This window comes from Panulirus ornatus, chromosome 20 (genome assembly GCF_036320965.1).
Source record: "Panulirus ornatus isolate Po-2019 chromosome 20, ASM3632096v1, whole genome shotgun sequence".
Classification (NCBI taxonomy): Eukaryota; Metazoa; Arthropoda; class Malacostraca; order Decapoda; family Palinuridae; genus Panulirus; species Panulirus ornatus.
The window spans coordinates 46447884-46473975 of record NC_092243.1 but is presented as its reverse complement, the minus strand read 5'-3'; the positions used below and the strand labels follow the sequence as shown (position 1 = coordinate 46473975).

Below are 26092 nucleotides of genomic sequence, written 5' to 3'. Positions count from 1 at the left end.
ACTTTATTTACCTCCTTCCAGAACATCTTTTTATTCTCCCTAAAATTTAATGATACTCTCTCACCCCAACTCTCATTTGCCCTTTTTTTCACCTCTTGCACCTTTCTGGTGTTGAACTAAAACTTGGAAATGAAGGATCTTTAGTGAGATGAAGTGATGGTATTCAAGATATTGCAGCAGCTTGAAGAACTGTCTCATGAGGTCTTAATGATGACTGGAGAGAGTTGAGGGAAAATGCATTTAGTGCCTTGATATGTTAAGTAAGAGGAAATGAGCATGATCTTGCATTTTTTGCTGCTGACATGTTCCTTCCAGTTTAGTTTATCAGATAAAGTGACTCTGAGTAGCTTGGTGGACTGTGGAACCTGAATGGGGTAGTGGCCTTGTGAGACAGAAGAAGTGGGGCATAATTGGGAGATTGACTGATATGCATAATAATGTTCATGTTTTGATGATGATGCAGTTGGCAGTGGTCAAGATGTAGAAGTAAACTGTTAAGGAAGTTCTTGAGAGATGCGTAACAAGGAGAGCTTTTGTCAACACTTACACAACTCAGCTTATCTTTGTGAAACTAAATGTATTCCACAAAACTGAAGGAATCATAAATAGTTCTCGGGTTAGCAGATCGTGTTACTAGCAGTGTGAATGCAAACAAGATGCAGTCTTTACAGGCAAATGCTTGAAGGTGCTTTCCTATTGAGGTGATTTGGTAATGGTTTTCTTATTCCATAATTTACTCACTCTACAACTCAATATTTATTTCTCAAAAGATATAATGTATGGTGACAGCACTTTCTGAACAAGTCTGCTGTGATAAATTCATATCATATCATACCAAGTGTAAATAAAAAAGGATTGCAATACTCCCTACAGCATCCTCACCAACTCTGATAAACTTAACTTTTCTCTTGTGATTCTCTTTGCTGCTTGAAAATTTAACTATGTAAAAAATGCATCCAATATATTGGTAGTTGTATTCAGTCCTATATATCTGCTACAGAATTACTCTCAAACATTTCTTCATTATCTGTTCAAAATATTATCATAAATGACACTTTGGAACATGATTGCATTTTGGTGCACCTTCACCATCTGCATTGCTATGCACAAGATGAAACCACAAGAACTCTATCATCTTGGACCAAGCTTTTTCCTGCCCAATAATGTGGTGTTTAGCAGTCCCACCCCAAACAATTGGCATCATGAATGTGTGCTGAAAAGAGGAAAAGCAGTGTGGTGAATATGGCGGCTCTAACAGATGACCAGTCCCAGGATACGATGATACCTCGCAGCACCTAGAATATCCATGTTCATGTAGCCTTTGGCGGGCTAGCTGTGCATAAAACTCTGATCTAACATTTCGATCATCACTGCCAACCAAAAAGAGAAAAGCTGCTTGGCTTTGTTCAATTGGAAGAATTGATTTGGGATGTTGCCTTGGATCACTAGTAATATTAAAAAAATGTAAAGCTCCATCATCTAATATGCGCATACCAGTGTCTAGATATGGTAAAGGGGGATATATATTATCTCCAACTCTTAAACCTGCTTTAACAGGTACATTATGCCCATTGATGACAACACAAACAAGAATAGAAGGAATGAATGCAGCCATAGAAAGAGCCAAGTCACCACCTTTGCTTGTTCCAATCACACCCACACCATGATGAAGTACCTGCAAAATAAAAAAGGAAATTACAAAATAAGGCCATCCATTCAATGGTTACCACTCAGACTAAAAATTCTTTTCATTTCAAAGGTATAATGGGATACTAATTTTCTATCATCAGTAAAAATCATCATAATTTTTGAACCAAGAGTCAATTATACAATTTTTACTTTTTTTCACACTTCCCCACCATTCTCAGCATTAGTATTCTGCACAAAGAACAAAAGAAGACAGGATTTGTTCTCATCCATTTTCTAGAAACAGGAACACCACCGATTTCCAGCAATCTTGGTTCCAAAGCCTTGCTGGATTAACCATTTTGCTGGACCAACCGTGGTCATGTAATAATAATTCATCACCGCACTTCTAACCCACTAATCATACATCCCCCATGTGTCTAAAGTATACCATGGACTGATTGAAATTCAAATCAAACAAATATTAAATGAAAATTAAATAGATAAATGAAATACAGGTACTTTTACAATAGTACATTAGTGAAACAAGATTACAGGTATTAATTAACAAGATTAAACAAAAATAAATGCAAATTTATCAATTTCTTTAACAGAAGCTCGGTTGTAATCCAGCCATTCTTATTTGCACGGTGTGTTACTGGGTAAACTTTAACACCTTTCAAGGCCCTGGGACATTTATTTTTTCCTATCACCAGCGGTTTACATCTGTGCATACCTGTTGTGTTTGAGCACCCTAAGATGGCAAATCTGTCCTTAGATTGTTTGAATCCTGTGGGGTCTTCTTCGTCTTCTGTTGTTAGTGTTTTCCTAGGTGTGAATTGCCAGAATAATGCAGTTTTGTCTGCATTATACACCTGCTCAGGACTGAGGTGCTCATCAGCTACAAGTTTCAAATTCGTCCACATACTCAGTGGCTCCTTCATGGTTTGCAGACCGCTTTTCTCCATACATACTTTATTCATGGAAATTCCATGACGCTTCCTGAATCTTTGAAGCCATCCTTTGCTATAGTCACACTCATGTTGTAATTTAAGTTCTTTATGGAACAACTTAGCCTAGTCCATTATCATGCTACTTGACAGGTCCACTCCACTCCAACGCAGTTGAAACCATTTCATCATCAGTTGATCGTGTTCAGTACTCTTACTATCACAGTTTTTGTAATTGTCATTTGCTTCTTGGAATCGCTGCCTGCATAGAATTTCAATATTTTCTCCCTCTGCTTCTTTATATCATAAACAGTTGATGAACCAATACTGTAGATGTCACACAGCTTATGCACCGAAACACCACAGAACATATTCATCAGTTCTACTTTATCTTGGATCAATATAGACTGGTGTTTACGTTTGACACCACAAGTGACACTCTCATATGTCTAAGAAGCCATAGTTAGGGTTAAGTTTACACAAAATAAGCTAAGAATCTCACAGAATTGCGGTATCACCACCAACAAGTGCAGTGTAAAGAATGTAAATAAGCGCGTCCTACACAATGCCATCAGTGGCCATCCAGTAAACTAGTCTGGTGGCTGCGGTAATTTCGAGTTCCCTCATGTAATTCTGTCTGGACTAAATGAGGTGCTGAACCATCAGTTGCCGGAAATTCGGTGGTGTACCTGTATAATGTGCAATGGACTGAAACCACAGCCCCAGATCAACAACCAGGTCCTACCAACCTTTCCTTGGTTTCCCAAAGCCACCATACGTGCCCTGGTTCAGTCCACTGACAACACATGAAACCCTGTATACCACATCATACCAATTCCTCTATCCCATGCAAGCCTTTCAGCCTAACCATTCAAATTATCTTTCACTTAATCCTTCAATCTCCAGTTTGGTCTCCTCATTCTCCTTTTTGCCTCCACTTCCAACACATATTTCCTCTTTACCAACTTCTTCTCATTCATTCTCTCCATTTGTCCGACCCAATTCAGAACATCCTCTTCTGCTCTCTCAATACCATATTTCATATCACCACACCTTTTTTTTATCCTTCAAGTACTTACAGAATCAAACTGCCTCACACCACATATTGTCCTCAAGCATTTCATTCCCATCTCCACACATCCTTATCTATAATACATGCGTGGCATCCATACATCATTGGCACTAATGTACCTTCAAAAATATCTATTTTTTGCCTCCACGATAACAGCCTCTATTTCTACACATTCCTTAGTTCTCTAAGAACCTTCATCCCCTTAACCACCCTACAACTCACTTCTGCTTCCATGGTTCAATTCACTGCCATGTCATTGTAAATGGAAATGAGGAGCAGGTTAATGAGTTGTGTGCTGGTGATTATGAATGTCTGGTTTAAAAGTGGGGACATACACAAGTATACAGATGAGAGTGGGAGAGATGGTCAATGATCAATTACTTAAAATTAATGGATATGCAAAAATGACTTTTGGATAAGAATGTGCTGAAAGGTGCAGCCAGTAGCAAAAGAAAACGTTATGGGTGAGAAGAAAGTGGACAAAGTAAGTGAGCTTGGAAAAAGGATTTGTGAGAAATACCAAAATACATGCTGTGGGAGTAAAGCCCCCAAAAGTATCAGGTATTGTGTGCAAGTAGGAAGAGAGGAGGGTGAGTGGATCCAGCTGAAGGTGGTCTGCAGCAGGGGTATGTGATGTCACCATAGCTATTTAGTTTGACTATGGATTGGGGTAGCAAGGGTCTTGGAGGGAAAGGAGTGAGTATGCAGTCCACAGGGGGTAAGGAGACCTTGGAAGTGAGTCAATTGTTGATTGCTACGACACAGCACTGGTGGAAGATTCAAGTGAGAAACTGCAGAATTTGGTGGCTTAGTGTGGAAGAGTGCATAAAAGGAGGAAGTTGAGAGTAAATTTGAAAAACAACAAAATCAATATATTTTGGATGTTAGATTTGGTGTGAGTTTGAATGCATAAAATTGGAGGAAGTGAAGTGTTTCAGATACATGGGATTGGACATGGATGCAAACTGAACCATGGAGGTAGAGGTGAGTCATAGATTGAGTGAGGGAACAAAAGTTCTGGGAGCACTGTGTAGTGTATGGATAGAAGTCATTATCTGGGAGGATGAAAATGGGTATGTCCAAAGCATTGTAGTCACATCAATTATGTGTATGAAAGCAAGGCTTGAGCAGTGAAGGAGGGTGGATGTGTTGAAATGAAATGTCTCTTTTTTCCATGTCTGATCACCATTTTCCATGTTAGCAAGGTAGTGTCAGGAAACAGATGAAGAGAGAGATCCACTCACGTACATATCTATCTATTTATTATACTTTGTCACTGTTTCCCATGTTAGCGAGGTAGCGCAAGAAAATAGATGAAATAATGGCCCAACCCACCCATAACACATGTATATAAATACACGTCCAAACACGCACATATACATACCTATACATTTCAACGTATACATATATATACATACACAGACACATACATATATACACATGTACATGATTCATACTTCTGCCTTTATTCATTCCCGTCACCACCCCATCACACATGAAATGACAACACCCTCCCCCGCATGCGTGCAAAGTAACGCTAGGAAAAGACAACAAAGACCACATTCGTTCACACTCAGTCTCTACCTATCATATACAATGCACTGGAACCACAGCTCCCTTTCCACATCCAGGCCCCACAAAACTTTCCATGGTTTACCCAAGACGCTTCACATGCCCTGGTTCAATCCATTCACAGCACGTCCATCCCGGTAAACCACATCATTCCAATTCACTCTATTCCTTCCACACCTTTCACCCTCCTGCATGTTCATGCCCGATCACTCAAAATCTTTTTCACTTCATCCTTCCCCCTCCAATTTGGTCTCCCACTTCTCCTCGTTCCCTCCACCTCTGACACATATATCCTCTTTGTCAATCTTTCCTCACTCATTCTCTCCATGTGACCAAACCATTTCAATACACCCTCTTCTGCTCTCTCAACCACACTCTTTTTATTACCAAACACCTCTCTTACCCTTTCATTTCTTGCTCGGTCAAACCACCTCACACCACATATTGTCCTCAAACATCTCATTTCCAACACATCCACCCTCCTCCACACAATTCTATCTACAGCCCATGCCTCGCAACCATATAACATTGTTGGAACCACTATTCCTTCAAACACACCCATTTATGCTTTCCGAGATAATTTTCTCACCCTCCACACAATTTTCAACACTCCCAGAACTTTTGTCTCCTCCCCACCCTGTGACTCACTTCCACAGCCAAATCCACTCCCAGATATCTAAAACACTTCATTTCCTCCACTTTTTCTCCATTCAAACTTACCTTCGCATTGACTTGTCCCTAAACCCTACTGTACCTAATAACCTTCCTCTTATTCACATTTACTCTTAACTTTCTTCTTTCCCACACTTTACCAAACTCAGTCACCAGCTTCAGCAGTTTCTCACCTGAATCAGCCACCAGTGCTGTATCATCAGCGAACAACGAATGACTCACTTCCCAAGCCCTCTCATCCACAACAGATTGCATACTTGCACCTCTCTCTAAAACTCTTGCATTCGCCTCCCTAACAACCCCATCCATATACAAATCAAACAACCATGGAGACATCATGCACCCCTGCAGCAAACTGACATTCACTGAGAACCAATCACTTTCCTCTCTTCCTACTCGTACACATGCCTTACATCCTCAATAAAAACTTTTCACTGGTTCTAGCAACTTACCTCCCACACCATATATTCTTAATACCTTCCACAGATCATCTTTATTAACTCTATCACATGCCTTCTCCAGATCCATAAATGCTACATACAAATCCATTTGCTTTTCTAAGTATTTCTCACATACATTCTTCAAAGCAAACACCTCATCCACACATCCTCTACCACTTCTGAAACCACACTGCTCTTCCCCAATCTGATGCTCTGTACATGCCTTCACCCTCTCAATCAATACCCTCCCATTTAATTTACCAGGACTCAACAAACTTATATCTCTGTAGTTTGAGCACTCACCTTTATCCCCTTTCCCTTTGTACAATGGCAATATGCATGCATTCTGCATATCCTAGGCACTTCACCATAAGCCATACATACACTGAATATACTTACCAGTATGTCAACAACACAGTCACCCCCTTTTTTTCAATAAATTCCACTGCAATACCATCCAAAACCGCCACCTTGCCAGCTCTCATCATCTGCAAAGCTTTCACTACCTCTTCTCTGTTTGCCAAATCATTTTCCTTGACCCTTTCACTTCGCACACCACCTCAACCAAAACACCCTGTATCTGCCACTCTATCATCTAACACATTCAATAAACCTTCAAAATACTCACTCTATCTCCTTCTCACATCACCACTACTTGTTATTACCTCCCCATTAGCCACCTTCATCGATGTTCCCATTTGTTCTTTTGTCTTACGCACTTTATTTACCTCCTTCCAAAACATCTTTTTATTCTCCCTAAAATTTAATGATACTCTCTCACCCCAACTCTCATTTGCCCTCTTTTTCACCTCTTGCACCTTTCTCTTAACCTCCAGCCTCTTTCTTTTGTAATATCCAAGTCATTTGCATTTTTTCCATGCAAAAATTGTTCAAATGCCTCTCTCTTCTCTTTCAGTAATAATCTTACTTCTTCATCCCACCACTCACTACCCTTTCTAATCTGCCCACCTCCCACACTTCTCATGCCACAAGCATCTTTTCCGCAAGCCATCACTGCTTCCTTAAATACATACCATTCCATCCCCAACTCCCCTTACATCCCTTGCTCTCACCTTTTTCCATTCAGCACTCAGTGTCTCCTGGTACTTCCCCACACATGTCTCCTTCCCAAGCTCACTTACTCTCACCACTCTCTTCCCCCTAACATTCTCTCTTCTTTTCCGAAAACCTCTACAAATCTTAACCTTTGCCTCTACAAGATAATGATCAGACATCCCTCCAGTTGCACCTCTCAGCACATTAACATCCAAAAGTCTCTCTTTCACTCGCCTATCAATTAACACGTAATCCAATAATGCTCTCTGGCCATCTCTCCTACTTACGTACGTACATTTATGTATAGCTCTCTTTTTAAACCATGTATTCCCAATCACCAGTCCTTTTTCAGCACACAAATCTACAAGCTCTTCACCATTTCCATTTACAACACTGAACACCCTACGTAAACCAACTATTCCCTCAACTGCCACATTACTCACCTTTGCATTCAAATCACCCATCACTATAATCCATTCTCGTGCATCAAAACTACCAAGACACTCACTCAGCTGCTCCCAAAACACTTGCCTCTCATAATCTTTCTTCTCATGCCCAGGTGCATGGGCACCAACAATCACCCATCTCTCTCCATCCACTTTTAGTTTTACCCATATGAAACTAGAGTTTCCTTTCTTACTCTCTATCACATACTCCCACCACTCATGTTTCATGAGTAGTGCTACTCCTTCCCTTGCTCTTGTCGTCTCACCAACCCCTGACTTTACTCCCAAGACATTCCCAAACCACTCTTCCCCTTTACCCTTGAGCTTCATTTCACTCAGAGCCCAAACATCCAGTTTCCTTTCCTCAAACATACTACCTATCTCTCCTTTTTTCTCATACTGGTTACATCCACACACATTTAGACACCACAATCTGAAACTTTTTGGAGGATGAGCACTCCCCATGTGACTCCTTCTTCTGTTTTCCCTTTTAGAAAGTTTAAATACAAGGAGGGGAGGGTTTCTAGCCACTCGCTCCTGTCCCCTTTAGTTGCCTTCTACAACATGTGGGGAATGCATGGGAAGTAGCAGTCAGAAGGAAATTAGGTAAAGGCCTCTATAAATACTGTGCTAGACTTGCCCTCTGCCAGCAGCCTGTTAAGAGTAAGGTAATATAGGCTAAGAACTGCAGCACTGGACTTCACTAGTTATGGAGTCTCTATTACCATGACCACTCACTTGAGGGAGTTCCAGAATGGAACAGACATCAGATATATACATAGAAAGCATATGATTTTGGTTGACACAGATGCCTTGTGGAGAGTCTTAAGAATATATGGTGTGGAAGGAATGCTGCTAGAGGCAGTGAGCTTTTATCTGTGTACGGCATGTGTACAAGTTGGAAGACAGGAGAGTTAGTGGCTCCAACAGAAGGTTAATTTGTGGCAGGGGTGAGTGATGTCATATACATCTGTTTATGAACAGGGTGGCAAGGGAAGTAATTTTGGAGTAAGGGTAAGTAAGCTGTCTGTAGGGGATGAGGAGGGCTGGGCTTGGAAAGTCTGTGGCAGGGATGTATGATGTCATACACATCTATTTATGAATGGGGTGGTGAGGGAGGTAAATGCAAGTCTTGGATTGAAGGGCAAGTATAGTCTTTATGGGATAAAGTGGGCCTGGGAAGTAAGTTAGGCATCATTTTCTGTTTAAGTTTTGTAGGTGCATCAACCTAATGGACTTAAAAATACAAGACTAAGGCCTTACTGTCAAGTGAGTTGCCACTGTGCATAATATACTGTTTATTTCACCTACATCAAAACAACTGACCACTTCAAGCAATATGATATAATTAATGCATTTTTCATAATAGTAAATGTATAAGAACATAAAAATACCAGCCACATGCACTGTTGTCAAGGTCAAACAGGAACTGAAAAAACTGACTCCACTTTTGCTGGAAAATCTTATCCTGCCTTATCTTGGTTAATTTTTAATGCTAAAAGAGTCTACATCTATAAAATCACTCTCCACATGATCCAAAGATAGATCATCATCATCAAATAATTCAGGATCATCTTTTGCTTGGTCCTCTTACTCTGGTAAAAGCACACATTTCTTCCTAGAAAACTTACAAAAATGTGCTCTCATGGCATTGTTGGAAGATGACTGAATATGAGAAGAACATATTGTATGCTTTAGACACCACCCAGGCTTGGCGTATGGCCTTGAAACTGAGGTGTGAGACTCATTCCCTAAATATCCATCTAGAAGCATTGCTCAGCTCATGTAAGTTTTAGTGGGATTATGGTTGGACTGATTCTAGTGGGGTTATGTAAGAAGAGGACAGCCTTCATATGAGGTGTCCCCATTAACTTTATGCTCAAGGAAAATATAACATAAAATCTGTGCCTAATTTTCTCTCATGTAAGCATGTGGTTCTGAAGAACTTTGGTAACATACGACAGGTAGAAAGCAACAATATTTCCAAAGGAAAAACTCCTCCAAAATCATTCCCACAGGTGCCAGCCATTTGCATTGTGTGAAGTGCAATATTCCTAAATATATCTAAGAAATTAACCACCAACAATGAGTCAAATGTGAAAAATGAGTAGAGTTTACAATAAGTTCAGGTAGAGAAAGAAATGAATCCTTCAATATCCTTCCCACACTTGCTCGCCAATCTTCCTCCCTGATTTTTAGAGAAAGATGTAACATTTCTAAATAAATTCATATTTACAACCAACATCGTGCTTATGTATGAGAGATGAGTAATGGGAGAAAACAAGTTCAATAGAAAGAACAAAAGAAACATTATCTCCATGTTCTCCACTCGTACTGAGAGCTATAAAACACGTTGTCCATATCCTCTCCAACCTTCACCTAGCAGTCGACCAGGCTAAAACAAAGGTAAAAATACATTCTTCTGTGTATTTTCTTTTACTTTCAAATGCTAATTACCTGCTTTTTTTTACTGAATTTCCTATTACCTTTTTTAGGCACAGTGTGATGAAATTTCTGGACCATTAATGTTGTTTCATGATTAACAAAGTGAGAAGCAATAAGATTTTTAAAGACACTGGAGATGGAAAAATGAGAGCAATGGGGATATAGTAAAAGAAGTCAGAATTGTTCCCTTTCTCAGGGATGGGGAAAACTATTGTATGCTTCTAAGAAACTGAGAGAGGCTGGATTTTAAAAGAAGAAATAGGTAAGCAAGGATCAGAGATAGTTCAGAGCACACTCTGTTAGAACAGGAGGAAGTATACCATCACCTTACAAGACCTTGCAAGAGGAAAACATGGGAAAGAGAAGAAAGAAAAAGAAAAGAAAGAAGATAGAAGAAGAAAAGGACACGAACAGGAGAAAAGAACAAGAACAGGAGAAAAAAAGGATGAAGACGAGAAGGAAAAAAAGAAGAAAAGAAGAGAAAAAGGAAAATACAAAGAGAAGAAAAAGTAAGGAGAATAGACTATGAAGAAGAGAAAAAAGAAGAAAATAAAAAGGAAGAAAGATGAAAAAAGAAAAGAAGAAGACAAAGAAGTCAAGAAGAAGAAGAGGAGGAGGAGGAAAAGAAGTAAAGAAGAAGACAAAAAGAAAAGAAGAGAATGAAGAAAAGAAGAAAGAATAAGAATAAGAAGAGGAGGAAGAGGAGGAGGAGGCAGAAAAGAAGTAAAGACAAAAAGAAAAGAAAAAGAAAATGATGATGTCAAACAGCAGCTTTCTGAGTTGGAGAGTTAGCTTTACACTGATCAGGTCAGAAAATACTGTACTCATTCAGTCTCTTCATGTTGTTTACCACTACTTTTACCGCCATGCATCCTCTTTTATGTTCCTCAGTATTTTAGTCCTTTGTCCGAACTTTTAAGAAATCCATTCAAAATGCCTGCATATCACTTGCCACTTGATCAGCTGTATGCCTCCAAACATACATATGGTTAATATGCATAATGGTATTACTTGTAGAAAATTTCATCAGAGACATTAGACATGAAAAAAGCAAAAGAAATACTACTCACCTTTTCATGCTTTAATAAGAATTCCACTGCCTCCTCAAAGTATGCAATATCATATTCTCTAACATTTCTTGGTAAGTCCTCATAGTTAAAGAAAGCCAGTGAAAGGGATGCAAAGCCCCGTGAAGCAAGCTGGGCTGAACGGTACTCCAGTAAGCCCCCAGCTGTCCCAAACATGTCCACCACTCCCGGAAAGGGACCATCTCCTACAAATTTAATGCACAATGCTAAATCTTTTCTTAATCAGTCAGAAAGGAACTGTAAAGACATATAAAACACAAGTGTATTCCTTCCATGTTTAAGTGCATCAATAAGTACTACACACTATAAGAAAGTAAGAAAAAAAGAGCATGGAAAAAGTTATGAAATTATCTTCCCTTCTTATTGTAATGATAAGGAGCGAACTTGGAAGATATTGTGAAGAAAACAATCATTCTCAAGATAGTGAGATGTTACAAACTAAGGAGATATATCCTTTTTATGGTTATAAGAATCTTTCAATACAGTGGATTCTGATAAGGACAACATTGCTGATAAAAGCTTTTACATGGTTTATGATACCTATGAGGAACCAAGAATTTATAAAATCATGAACAAAAGGTTTAATGAATATTCTGAATGAAGAATCTATGAAAATGCATCAAGATTAGAATTCTACATGTTCCAACCTGTTGTACAGCAATAAAAGATGTACACATACTGTACATATATGTAAACAAATTCAATACCTTTACAGTTAAAAGAAAAATATCTTACATGGTAAGTAGGTTGGCAAACCTGCAGGGTTAGGTACATTAGTTTAGCAGAATAATTCCTACAAAAGATATATGTAGCCTTGGATTTAAGTAATATGATCACAATCATTTTCAACATGTATTACTGTTTGGCATAGCTAAGTGAGACAAATGTGTAATGAATGTAAAAGAATGGAACAAACTGATGCAATGAAGAGTGACAAACAAGTACTCATTGTACAGATGTTTAAAGTAAGATATAGAGATGCTGGTGAGAATGGGTGGTTTGAAAAAGTGTTTATTATATATTATACTGTGTTGCTGTCTCCCGCATTAGCGAGGTAGCTCAAGGAAACAGACAGAAGAATGGCCCAACCCATCTACATACACATGTATGTACATAAAAAACCACACACGCACATATACATACCTATACATTTCAACGTATACATACATATACATATACACACATGTACATAGTCACACATGCTGCCTTCACCCATTCTTGTCGCCACCCCACCACACATGAAATGACATCCACCCTCTCCCCGCATACATGCGTGAGGTAGTGCTAGGAAAAGACAACAAAAGCCATATTTGTTCACACTCAGTCTCTAGCTGTCATGTGTAATGCACCAAAACCACAGCTCCCTTTCCACATCCAGGCACCACAAAACTTTCCATGGTTTACCCCAGAGGCTTCATGTGCCCTGGTTCAATCCATTGACAGAATATCCATCCAGGTATGCCACATCATTCCAATTCACTCTATTCCTTCCACGCCTTTCATCCTCCTGTATGTTCAGGCCTCGATCACTCAAAATCTTTTTCACTCCATCCTTCCACCTCCAATTTGGTCTCTCACTTCTCCTTGTTCCCTCCACCTCTGACACATATATCCTCTTTGTCAATCTTTCCTCACTCATTCTCTCCATGTGACCAAACCATTTCAATACACCCTCTTCTGCTCTCTCAACCACACTCTTTTTATTACCACACATCTCTCTTACCCTTTCATTACTTACTCAATCAAACCACCTCACACCACATATCGTCTTCAAACATCTCATTTCCAACACCCTCCTCCACACAACCCTATCTCTAGCCCATGCCTCCCAACCATTTAACATTACTGGAACAACTATTCCCTCAAACATACCCATTTTTGCTCTCCGAGATACCGTTCTCACCTTCCACACATTCTTCAACGCTCCCAGAACTTTCGCCCCCTCCCCCACCCTGTGACTCACTTCCGCTTTCATGGTTCCATCCGGTGCTAAATCCACTCACAGATAACTAAAACACTTCATTTCCTCCAATTTTTCTCCATTCGAACTTACCTTCCAATCAACTTGTCTCTCAACCCTACTAAGCTTAATAACCTTGCTCTTATTCACATTTACTCTCAGCTTTCTTCATTCACACACTTTACCAAACTCAGTCACCAACTTCTGCAGTTTCTCATCCGAATCAGCCACAAGCACTGTATCATCAGCGAACAACAACTGACTCACTTCCCAAGCTCTCTCATCCACAACAGACTACATACTTGCCCTTCTCTTCAAAATTCTTGCATTCACCTCCCTAAAAACCCCATCCATAAACAAATTAAACAACCATGGAGACATTACGCACCCCTGCCACAAACTGACATTCACTGAGAACCAATCACTTTCCTCTCTTCCTACTCGTACACATGCCTTACATCCTCGATAAAAACTGTTCACTGCTTCTAGCAACTTACCTCCCACACCATATTTTCTTAATACCTTCCACAGAACATCTATGTCAACTCTATCATATGCCTTATCCAGATCTAAAAATGCTACATCCAGATCCAACTGTTTTCCAAATATTTCTCACATACATTCTTCAAAGCAAATACCTGATCCCCAGGTCCTCTACCACTTCTGAAACCACACTGCTCTTCCCCAATCTGATGCTCTGAACATGCCTTCACCCTCTGAATCAATACCCTCCCAAATAATACCCCAGGAATACTCAATAAACTTATACCTCTGCAATTTGAGCACTCATCTTTATCTTCTTTGCCTTTGTACAATGGCACTATGCATGTATTCTGCCAATCCTCAGGCACTTCACCAAGATCCATACATACATTGAATATTGTCACCAACCAGTAAACAACACAGTCACCCCCTTTTTTAATATATTCCACAGCAACACCATCCAAACCTGCCACATTACCAGCTTTCATCTTTCGTAAAGCTTTCACTACCTCTTCTCTGTTTACCAAACCATTCTCACTGACCCTCTCACTTTACACACCACCTCGACCAAAACACCCTCTATCTGCCACTCTTTCATCTAACACATTCAACAAACCTTCAAAATACTCACTCCATCTCCTTCTCACTTCACTGCTACTTGTTATTACCTCCCCATTAGCACCCTACACTGATGTTCACATTTGTTCTTTTGTCTTACGCACTTTATCTACCTCCTTCCAAAACATCTTTTTATCCTCCCTTAAATCTAATGAAACTCTGTCACCCATCTCTCATTTGCCCTCTTTTTCACCTCTTGCACCTTTCTCTTGACCTCTTGCCTCTTCTTTTATACATGTCCCTGCCATTTGCACTATTTTCCTGCACAAATCGTCCAAATGCCTCTCTCTTCTCTTTCACTAACAATCTTACTTCATCTTACCACTCACTACCCTCTCTAATCTGCCCACCTCCCACCTTTCTCATGCCACAAGCATCTTTTGTGCAAGCCATCACTGCTTCCCAAAATACATCCCATTCCTCTCCCACTCCCCTTACGTCATTTGCTCTCACCTTTTTCCATTCTGCACTCAAAAGTGTTTGATTGGATATATATATAAGTTCAAAGTTATTTGCAACAAATTTCATTATCATAAACTTATATCAGTGCTCTGAGGCGGTGGTGAAAAAGAAAAGGTTATTTAGAAACAGTATCTCCAGAAAATCTTGTCTGTCTAGCCCACACATTCTTCAAAGGCGATGTCACACTTACATTCAGTTTTTATCACCTCTTCTTTGGTCTTGGGCATGGAATTAGCAAGGTTCCTGAAGTATTCTAGGTCCATGTTTAGGGTCCACAGGGTCTTGACCTCCTGAATGAAGCGAGGCACTGATGAAGTGTTTGAGGAAGCAGCCACATGATCATGTATTCTGGGCCCCCAGTGCACCTAGAAATCTCATGTGTAACCACATTTTCGTGCTTTCAGGTGAGACTTTGGGCTTTCTCCTTCTTAGAAAGGTAAGAGCCAATCATCTTGAAGCATTGGTGGAAAAAATACAGCACCCAGAAATTCCCAAAATGACAGTGCAGCCATGAAGAGTATAGAAAACATCCTTCCCTCGAGGTAGCCTGAGGCACACTGAGGCAGGTTGCTGGTGCTCATACAATAAGAAACACTAGTCTCAGTGACCAGATGTTCAATGATTTCATCCTGACAGCATCATTTGCTTGCACCCACACTTAACCGTGTTTTGCCTTTGAAAATATATGGATTGTGAACAATGATTTTTGAGGACACTAAATCAATGAAACAGAAATACATAATCTTATATCTATTTTTACTTTTTGAAGACTTAAAACACTTAAAATCAACAAGTTTATTGTATTTCAAATATCTCAAAGGGGGCTTTCCCTATGCTATGTCATGAGTACAAATCCAAAGACTGACCATGTGAACACCTGAACTCAGTCCCATAAATGAAAACTAAACTGCAGAAAGTAAAAGAGGGAGAAGAGGAGAAGGAAGAATAGGAAAGAGGAAAGACTGGGCACTGGTTTTCCCTGTAAGAAGAAACAGCTTTTTGCGAGTTTAAAACTTTTCCTTCTATCAGGATAGAGAAAGCATGCAAATGGAGGAGTAAGGGGAACTCTCAAAATAAAGAAGTGAAAAATGGTGGTTAAGAGGCAATCATAGAGCAGCAAACTCAGCCAAATAAAGCAAAAAGAGCAGACTTGAAACTAAAATCCCAATGAGCTGAATACTACTGGTCCTATTTAAACAAAATAAAGATCCTCTAAGGTCATCAAAAAAGTTAGGGTGTGGAGGTGAGATATAGAACAAGGAATATGACCATACGAAGTCTGCACTAGTGTGACTAAAGAATGGTGTGCATACCAAGGTCGTAATACCAAATATTGACACCAAAAATACTGCTGTAACTAACCAAACATTGACACCAAAAATATTGCTGTAACTAACCAAACATTGACACCAAAAATACTGCTGTAACTAACCAAACACTGATACCAAAAATACTGCTGTAACTAACATGTGAAAACAAGGCATGGAAATTCACTTGAAACTACCACAAACAAAAAGTCAACCTAGCTTGCACATTCCCAAATGGATTCAGTTGGTTAACTGAACCCTGAACTAACAAGGAGCTATTAGAGCAGACTATCACTCACGAATAAATGGCAGAGTCTACAAAGAAATATACACAGGTACACCATCAATTTTCCAGCACTCTTGGTTCCAAAGCCTTGCCGAATAACCATTTTGCTGGGCCAACCATGGTCACATAATAATAATTCATCAACACGCCTCTAACCCACTAATTATACAGTTCCCATATGTCTAAAGTATACCATGGACTGTTAGAAATTTAAATCACACAAATACTAAATGTAAATCAAATAAATAAATGAAATACATTATACACCTGCTCAGGACTGAGGTGCTCATCAGCTACGAGTTTCACAAATTCATCCACATACTCAGCAGCTCCTTTGTGGCTTGCAGACCGCTTTTCTCCATACACTTTATTCATGGAAATTCCATGATGCTTCTTGAATCTTTGAAGCCATCCTTCACTATAATCACACTCATGTTGTAATTTAAGTTCTTTATGGAACAATATAGCCTGGTCCATTATCATGCTACCTGACGAGTCCACTCCATCATTCCAAAGCTGTCAAAACCATTCCATATTCACTCGATCCTGCTCAGTACTCTTACCATCTTTCATAGTTTTCCTAATTGTTATTTGCTTCTTGGAATCACTGTCTGCATAGAATTTCAATATTTTCTCCCTTTGCTTCTATATATCATAAACAGTTGATGAACCAATATTGTAGATGTCACACAGCTTATGCACTGAAACATCACGGTCCATTTTTTCAACAGTTCTACTTTATCTTGGCTCGTTATGGACTGGTGTTTACGTTTAACACCACTACTGACACTCTCATCTGTCTTAGAAGCCATAGCTAGGGTTAAATTTAAGCAAAATAAGCTAAGAATCTCACGGAATTGTGGTATCGCCACCAATAGGTGCAGTGTAAACAATTTAAATAAGCATGCCTTACACACAACGCCATCTGTGGCCACCCAGTAAACTAGTCTGGTTGCCGCGGTAATTTCAAGTTCCCTTGTGTAATTTTGTCCGGACTAAAGGAGGTGCTGAACCATCAGTTGCCGGAAAATCAGTGGTGTACCTGTAGCACACAGTCTATATGGAAGTACCCATGGCTGAATGACATAGGTTAAAGAGCCTCATTTCTATGGAAAAAGTACAAAATAATCAAACTAAAATTTACTAATCTTTAGTATATAATGATCAATGCTGTTATATCACTGATTTTCTTAGGTATCAAGATGTAAATAGTAATGACTGAAATAAATAAAGATAATCCTAAATGGCCAAACATTTTGTATCTACGATACAAAAAAATGTCTTATAAAATACAACTGAGAAAATATGCAACTTATTCTCAACTAACCTGGAGGTAGGAAGAGGCATCCACGAATCTTTCCATAGCGGACGGGAATACGCTGCACCCCAGGAGCCATGTAGTGTCGCAGATGAGTAACAATGGCCAAGGGTTCATCAGCATCAGGAGAACATAGGTCCCAACCATTCAAGTGACCCAGGTGTACAGTTACTTTCACCTACAAAAATAAGATTATGTAATACTGAAGATCCTGAAGCACAATGGCCCTTTATCTATGGTGTAATGGTTTCATTCTTTGTGGGTTCACAAGCCAAAAGAATAATCACTATAACTCTGTACTGCTCAACTCAACACCTAAACAACTGCACATTGAGCTAAAGTAACTCTAACAATAGAAATTTTCCAGCATAATAAAACACCCAGTTAACATAATTTCATTTCATATATTTCATAGCTAATATTTCATACTGAATATATAAAACTCAAACTTTGGAAAGATAGAAATGGGAACTGAAATGAAGAGAGGAAATTGGCAATCCAACAGCCAAGGGTTTATAAAGACTTCTAGCTTGAAATGGTGAAATTTTGACTTTCTATCATTATCATTATATTATACTTTGTTGCTACCTCCCGTGTTAGCGAGGCAGCGCAAGGAAACAGACGAAAGAATGGCCCAACCCACCAACATACACATGTATGTACATAAACGTCCAAACACGCACATATACATACCTATACATCTCAATGTATACATATATATGCACACACAGACATATATATACACATTCCTATGAGTCCACGGGGAAAATGAAACACAATAAGGTTCCCAAGTGCACTTTCGTGCAATAATTACATCATCAGGGGAGACACAAGAGAGAAATATAAGTCAGTTGATATACATCGAAGAGAATTGGACTCATAGGAATATCTTGATCACGCGCAAAATTGTGATCCTTCCCAATATATACACATGTACATAATTCATACTGTCTGCCCTTGTTCATTCCCGTTGCCACCCCACCACACATGAAATGACAACCCCCTTCCCCCGCATGTGCGCGAGGTAGCGCACTTTCTATGGACAACTAATCTATTCTACCTTTATATCTATCTATATATATGTATGTTTGTATGTAATTACCCACTACCTATTTAGATCCTTCCAATTCACTCTATTCCTTGCACGCCTTTCACCCTCCTGTATGTTCTGGCCCCAATCACTCAAAATCTTTTTCAAAACATCCTTCCACCTCTAATTTGGTCTTCTGCTTCTCCTTCTTCCCTCCACCGCTGACACATATGTCCTTTTTGTCAATCTTTCCTCATTCATTCTCTCCATGTGTCCAAACCACTTCAACACACCCTCCTCTGCTCTCTCAACCATATTATTTTTATTACCACACATCCCTCCTACCCTTTCATTACTTACTTGATCAAACCACCTCACACCACATACTGTCCTCAAATATTTCACTTCCAACACATCCACCCTCCTCCGCACAACCCTATCTACAGCCCATGCCTCGCAGCCATTTAGCATTGTTGGAACCACTATTCCTTCAAACATACCCATTTTTGCTCTCTGAGATAACTGTCTCACCTTCCACACATTCTTCAATGCTCCCAGAACCTTTGCCCTCTCCCCCATCCTGTGGCTCACTTCTGCTTCCATGGTTCCATCCGCTGCTAAGTCCACTCCTAGATGTCTAACACACTTCACTTCCTCTAGTTTTTCTCCGTTCAAACTTACCACCCAATTAACTTAACCTTAACCCTACTGAACCTAATAACCTTGCTCTTTACTTTCTCCTTTTACACACTTTACCAAATTCAGTCACCAACCTCTGCACATGTACATGTACATATTCATACTTGCTTGCCTTCATCCATACCTGGCGCTACACCACCCCATAGGAAACAGCATCGCTTCCCCCCACTTCAGTGAAGTTGATCAGGAAAACTGACAAAAAAGGAGACATTCGTTTACACTCAGTCTCTAGCTGTCATGTGTAATGCACTGAAACCACAGCTCCCTATCCAGGCCCCACAGACCTTTCCATGGTTCACCCCAAACGTCTCACATGCCCTGGTTCAATCAACTGACAGCATGTTGACCCCAGTATACCATATCATTCCAACTAATTCTATTCCTTGCATGCCTTTCACCCTCCTGTATGTTCAGGCCCCAATAACTTCAAATCTTATTCACTCCATCCTTCCACCTCCAACTTGGCCTCCCACTCTCCTTGTTCCCTCCAACTCTGACACATATATCTTCTTTGTCAGTCTCTCCTCACTCATTCTCTCTATATGTCCAAATCATTTCAACACAACCTCTTTTGTTATCTCAACCACACTCTTTTTATTTCCACACATCTCTCCTACCTTTTCATTACTTAATCAAACCACCTCACACCACATACTGTCCTCAAACATTTCATTTCCAACACATCCACCCTCCTCCATACAACCCTATCTATAGCACACATCTCACAACCATATAATATTGTTGGAACTACTATTCCTTCAAACATACCCATTTTTGCTCTCCAAGATAACGTTCTTGCCTTCTACACATTCTTCATTGCTCCCCAGAACCTTCATCCCTCCCCCACACTGTGACTCACTTACACTTCCATGGTTACATTCACTGCTAAGTCCACTCCCAAATACCAAAAACACTTCACTTCCTCCAGCTTTTTTCCCTTTAAACTTACGTCCCAACTCATTTGTCCCTCAACTCTACTGAACCTGCTAACCTTGCCCTTATTCACATTTACTCTCAACTTTCTCCTTTTACACACTTTTTCAAACTTAGTCACCAACTTATGCAGTTTCTCACTCCAATCAGCCACTAAAGCTGTATCAATGGCGAAGAACAACTGACTCACATTCCATGCCCTCTCATCCCTATCAGACTGCATACTTGCTTCTCTCTTCAAAACTCTTGCATTTACCTTCCTAACAACCCCATCCATAAACAAATTAAAGAACCATGGGGACATCATGCACCCCTGCCACAAACCGATATTCACTGGGAACCAATCATTCTACTTTCTTCCTACTCATACACATGCCTTACATCCTCGATAAAAACTTTCCACTGCTTCTAGCTAGTAAACTTCCATACCATATACCCTTATGACCTTCTACAAAGCATCTCTATCAACCCTATCATATGCCTTCTCCAAATCCATAAATGCTACATACAAATCCATCTGTTTTTCAAAGTATTTCTCACATACATTCTTCAAAGCAAACACCTGATCCACACATCCTCTACCACTTCTGAAACCAAACAGCTCTTCCCCAATATGATGCTCTGTACATGCCTTCACCCTCTCAATCAATACCATCCCATATAATTTCCCAGGAATACTCAAGAAACTTATGCCTCTATAGCTTGAACACTCAGTTTTATCCCCTTTGCTTTTGTACAGTGGCACTATGCATGCATTCCGCCAATCCTCAGGGCACTTCACCATGATCCATACATACATGAATATCCTTACCAACCAATCAACAACACAGTCACCCCCTTTTTTTGATTCATTCTACTACAATACCATTCAAACCGGCTGCCTCACTGGATTTCATCTTCTCTGTTTACCAAACAATTCTCCCTGACCCTCTCACTTTGCACTCCACCCCAACGGAAACACCCTATATCTGCCACTCATATCATCAAACACATTTAATAAACCTTCAAAATACTCATTCTATCTCCTTCACTTCATCACTACTTGTTATTACTTCCCCAATTGCCTCCTTCACCGATGTTCCCATTTGTTCTCTTGTACACATGATTTACCTCTTTCCAAAATATCTTTTTATTCTACCTACAGTTTAATGATACTCTCTCACCCCAACTCTTGTTTGCCCTCTTTTTCAACTCTTGCATCTTTCTCTTGACCTCCTGCTGCTTTCTTTTAAACATCTTCCAGTCATCTGCACTCCCTCCTTGCAAGTATCGTCCAAAAAACCCCTCTTTTCTCTTTCACTAACAATTCTACTTCTTCATCCCATCACTCAATACCCTTTCTAATCTGCCCACCTCCCACCATTCTCATGCCACATGCATCTTTTGCGCAAGCCATCACTGCTTTCCTAAATGCATCCCATTCCTCACCCACTCCCCTCATGTCATTTGCTTTCCCCTTTTGCCATTCTACACTCAATCTCTCCTCGTACTTACTCACACAAGTCTCCTTTCCAAGCTCACTTACTCTCACCACTCTCTTCTCCCCAACATTCTCTCCTCTTTTTTGAAAACTTCTACAAATCTTCACCTTTGCCTCCACAAGATAGTGATCTGACATCCTCCAGCTGCCCCTCAGCACATTAACATCCAATTGTCTCTCATTTACACACCTATCAATTAACACATAATTCAATAATGCCCTTTGACCATTTCTGCTAATCACATACGTATACTTATGTATATCTCTTTTTAAACCAGGTATTCCCCTTTGTCTTCATACAGTGGCAATGTATGTGGATTCTTTGGAAACTGACTATTTTGCAGTTCTTGTGGAGATGAGGATCTGGGAGATGTAAGGAAGAATGGAGAAGTAAAAGTGTTGGCAAGCAAGAAGGTGAATCAGAGAAAATGAGAGAAAAGTATGAAAGGAAGGTACCTGAAAGCTTAGATGGAAGTGTAGTGAATATAGGGATACAGTCATGCATGAATGAGGTGTTTAAAATGTTTAGAAAATTACTATCAAAAATTATACAATTAAGTGATGGATACAAGGTTGTGAGATACAGGAATAAAAAGGGCAATGTACTGTGGATAGAGGAGATTAAAAATGCTGTGGGAGAAGAAAAAGGTATATGGTAGAATGCTCAAAAGAAATGTATCAGAGGAAGAGGGAAGGATATACAATAAGTAAGAGGAGTGTTAACAAGTTGATGGAGGAAAGCAAAGATAGGGTAGATGAAGATTGTGGATAAAGTTATGGGATAATATGAAACTGTGCTAGAAGGGGGTGAAACAGAAAAGAGGTGGATGTAAGAGTGGAAATGTTAATGTAAGAAATAAGGAAGGAGAATTGCTGAATCAAAAGGAGCAAATGAAAGGAAGATGAAAAGAGTGTTTTGAAGAAGTGATAAATGTGGGAGAAGAGGAGGCAGTAGTTATTACATGCATGGGTATGGAGGATGGAAGGAAGAGGATACAAGTGCAAGGGCCTATGGTAAAAGGGGAGGTAAGAAAGGCAGTAATGGGGCTGAAAGTAGAAAAGGTACCTAGAGTGGATGGAATTACAGCTAAAATGCTGAAGTATGGAGGAGAAAATGTGATAAAATGGATGCATCTGATATGTAATCTAGCATGGAAATAGAATGTTGTGCCTGAGGACTGGGTGAAAGCTATCACTGTTACTTTATTCAAAGGTAAAGGTGCTAAGGATGTATGTACCATTTATAAAGGAATAAGTCTGTTAAGTGTACCAGGAAAAGGGTATGTAAGAGTGTCAACTGATAGAGAGATGAAGTGACTGATTGCAGAATAAGTGAAGAGCAAGGGGGTTTTAGGAAAGGTAGGGGATGTAAGAATCAGATATTTTGGGGTAAAAATGACCATGGAAAAACATTTACTGAAAAGTAAGAATATGTATGCAGTTTTTATGGATTTGGAGAGAGCATATGACAGTTGAGTGCGATGCTTTATGGGATGTGTTCAGGATATATGGAGTAGGGGGACAACTGGTGGGTGGTGTGAGAGCCTTCAATAGGGGAGCAAATGTATAAGAGTGGAGGGGGAGTTAAGCAAAAGTTTTGGTATACATGTAAGTGTGATACAGGGCTGTGTGATGTCACTGTGGCATCTTAATATACATATATGGATGGAGTGGTAAAAGAAATGAAAGCAAAACTAGGAAAAAGGGGTGCAGAGATGGAGTGGAGTGATGAGATATGGTGATCAGTGGCAAGCTTGTTTGTGGATGTTACTGTGCTATTTGCTGAGAGTGAAGAGGAGTTGCAGAAGGTTATAAGTGTGTTTTATGATGTGTGTAAGCATAGGTGAATTGAAGACAAATGCATGTAAAAGTACAGTAATGGTATTTGAAGGGAAACAGAGTGAAAGTACAGATTTTGTAAAACCATGTAAAGTGAAAGAAGAATGTATTAAATTGTGCTTTTAATATGGACGGAGAAAGATTGGAAGAGGTGAGAATTTATGTATTTCGGAGCTGTCCTGAATAAGTTTGGTGATATGGAAGGAGAGATACAGGTGTGAGCAGTACTGGCTTGAAGAGTCACTGGGTCCCTTAATAGAATAAGGAAGGGCAGAGGTGTAAGTATGGAAGTGAAGAGAGGACTAAGGGACAGCATAGTCATCCAAACCCTGACCTATGCAGCCTAAACATGGACATGGAATAATTCACAGAAGTCAAGAATCCAGGCTGTGGAAATGAGCTACTAGAGAAGAGCATGTGGTATGACTAGATGGAATGAAGAAAGAAGTGAAGGGGCATATGAGAGATGTGGTATGGCAGGGAATGCAAAGGTAATTAATTGTGGAGTGGTAGAGTGGGTGAAAAGCATTACCTTGAGGAGATTTGGGCATGTGGAAAGAATGCAAAACTGGGAGTTAACAACAAGAGTGTATGATAGTACAATAAAAGGGGTTGGTGTGAGAGAAAGACCACCTGTAACATAGGAAAACAGGGTGGAAGAATACGTGAAGGGAGAGAAATGGTGGAAGAATGTGTGGAATGGTGTATGCGAGGAAAGCATGTAAGGACAGGGACAAGTGAAGACTCTTTTGCCGTGGCCACCACTTGATGAGTGTTCCCAGAGGGAATGGGTGTCAGAGATATAGACAGATAGATAGACTGTACATGCATTCTGCCATGCCACGTTCACTTACGCAAGGTTGTCACCAACTCTTCTCTCTTCACCAAACCACTTCCCAGGACTCTCATTTTACTCATCACTCCAACCCAAACACCCAACATCTGCCACTCTATAATAAAATGATTTTAACAGTCTTTCAAAATACTCAGTCCATCTCCTCACTTCATCACCACCAGTAATCACTTCTCCTTCTGCCTAATCCATAGATGTTCCAATTTGTTCTTTTGTCTTCCACACATTAATTACCTCCCTCTATAACATTTTATTCTCCCTAAAGATTACTGATAATCACTCACCTCAATTCTCATTTGCCCTTTTTTCAACCACTGCATCTTCCTTCTGCCCTCCTGCCACTTTCTCTTCTACATTTCCAATTATTTGCACTCTTTCCCTGCAAGTAACACACAAATACCTCTCTTTTGTCTTTCACTAGCACCTTTACTTCTTCATCCCACCATTCACAACCCATTCTAATTTGCATACCTCCAACTTTACAAATACCACATGCAACTCTGGCACATGCTAGCATTGCTTCCCTAAATACCTCCCATTCCTCACCTACTCCCTTTACTTCATTTACTCTCACCTTTTGCCATTCTCCAATCAGTCTATATACAGGGACACTGCACTTAATTTGTTAAAGATAAGATCCAATAAATGCTAAAAGTGTAGAAAAACGGCCAAATGAGGATACAAGCTATAAGTATTACTGAAGTGAATACAGTGGAGGAAAAAATGAATTGAGTGTGTATGCTGCATCTGAGTTTCAGCACATGGCCTAACTCTTGTTTGCTCTTAAGAAATGGCAGTAAGCAGTGGTTCATGCAAGACGTTTCTTTCCTTAAGGAAAGACAGAAGAACTACCCACAGGTTACAAAAATTTTGCTTATAATTTCTAAAAGATAGGGGAATACTTATTTCCCTTGCTCATTGCCTGACTCCAATTATGAAAACATCTAATCGACCAAATATCACAATAACAATGAAAGTCATTGTCTTCAAATCCATTCTCAGTTTAATCATAGATGGACGTGAAAGAAAAATTATAAAGTACTCACGATGCTTGGGTTTTCCACATCCCTTTTAAAGAAGCGAGTATGCTTATATTCCTTTGGTGCTGGTAAGAGACTACCTATGAGTCCCATTGGGAGAATGCCCTTGTAGTGGCCACCTAAGGACTCCATTGTAGTTAGGTCCACCTGTCCACTTTCATTTGCTCTGTTAGCATAAGCAGAATTCATATTAGGATCCATAATCATCACTAACTTATCTCTACAGTCATAATTACCCCATCAGCTTCAATTCTACAAACTAATTTTCTACAAACATTCACATCTTACTCCAGAAATGTAAGTCCTGAAGTATGAAAAACTTTTTCTCTTCAGGCTAGTGTCCATGAGCCATGAGAGACGTCTCATGGGGTTAGAAATCCTTTAAACCCCCATCTTACTGGTGCATCATAAGCTTCT

The 26092-nt window shown here is 39.7% G+C and overlaps 1 protein-coding gene across 1 annotated transcript; it reads right to left on the bottom strand.

Annotated features, from left to right (window-relative positions):
• Positions 1–732: 732 nt before the first annotated feature.
• On the bottom strand, positions 733–25837 carry LOC139755979 (acyl-coenzyme A thioesterase 1-like). Its single transcript, XM_071674848.1, has 4 exons — positions 25682–25837; positions 17811–17979; positions 11350–11552; positions 733–1675 (listed from the first exon to the last, which is right to left on the bottom strand). Exons 1-4 carry the CDS (start codon positions 25805–25807, stop codon positions 1043–1045), a joined length of 1131 nt encoding a protein of 376 aa, XP_071530949.1. The 5' UTR covers positions 25808–25837; the 3' UTR covers positions 733–1042.
• Between the last annotated feature and the right edge of the window lie 255 nt (positions 25838–26092).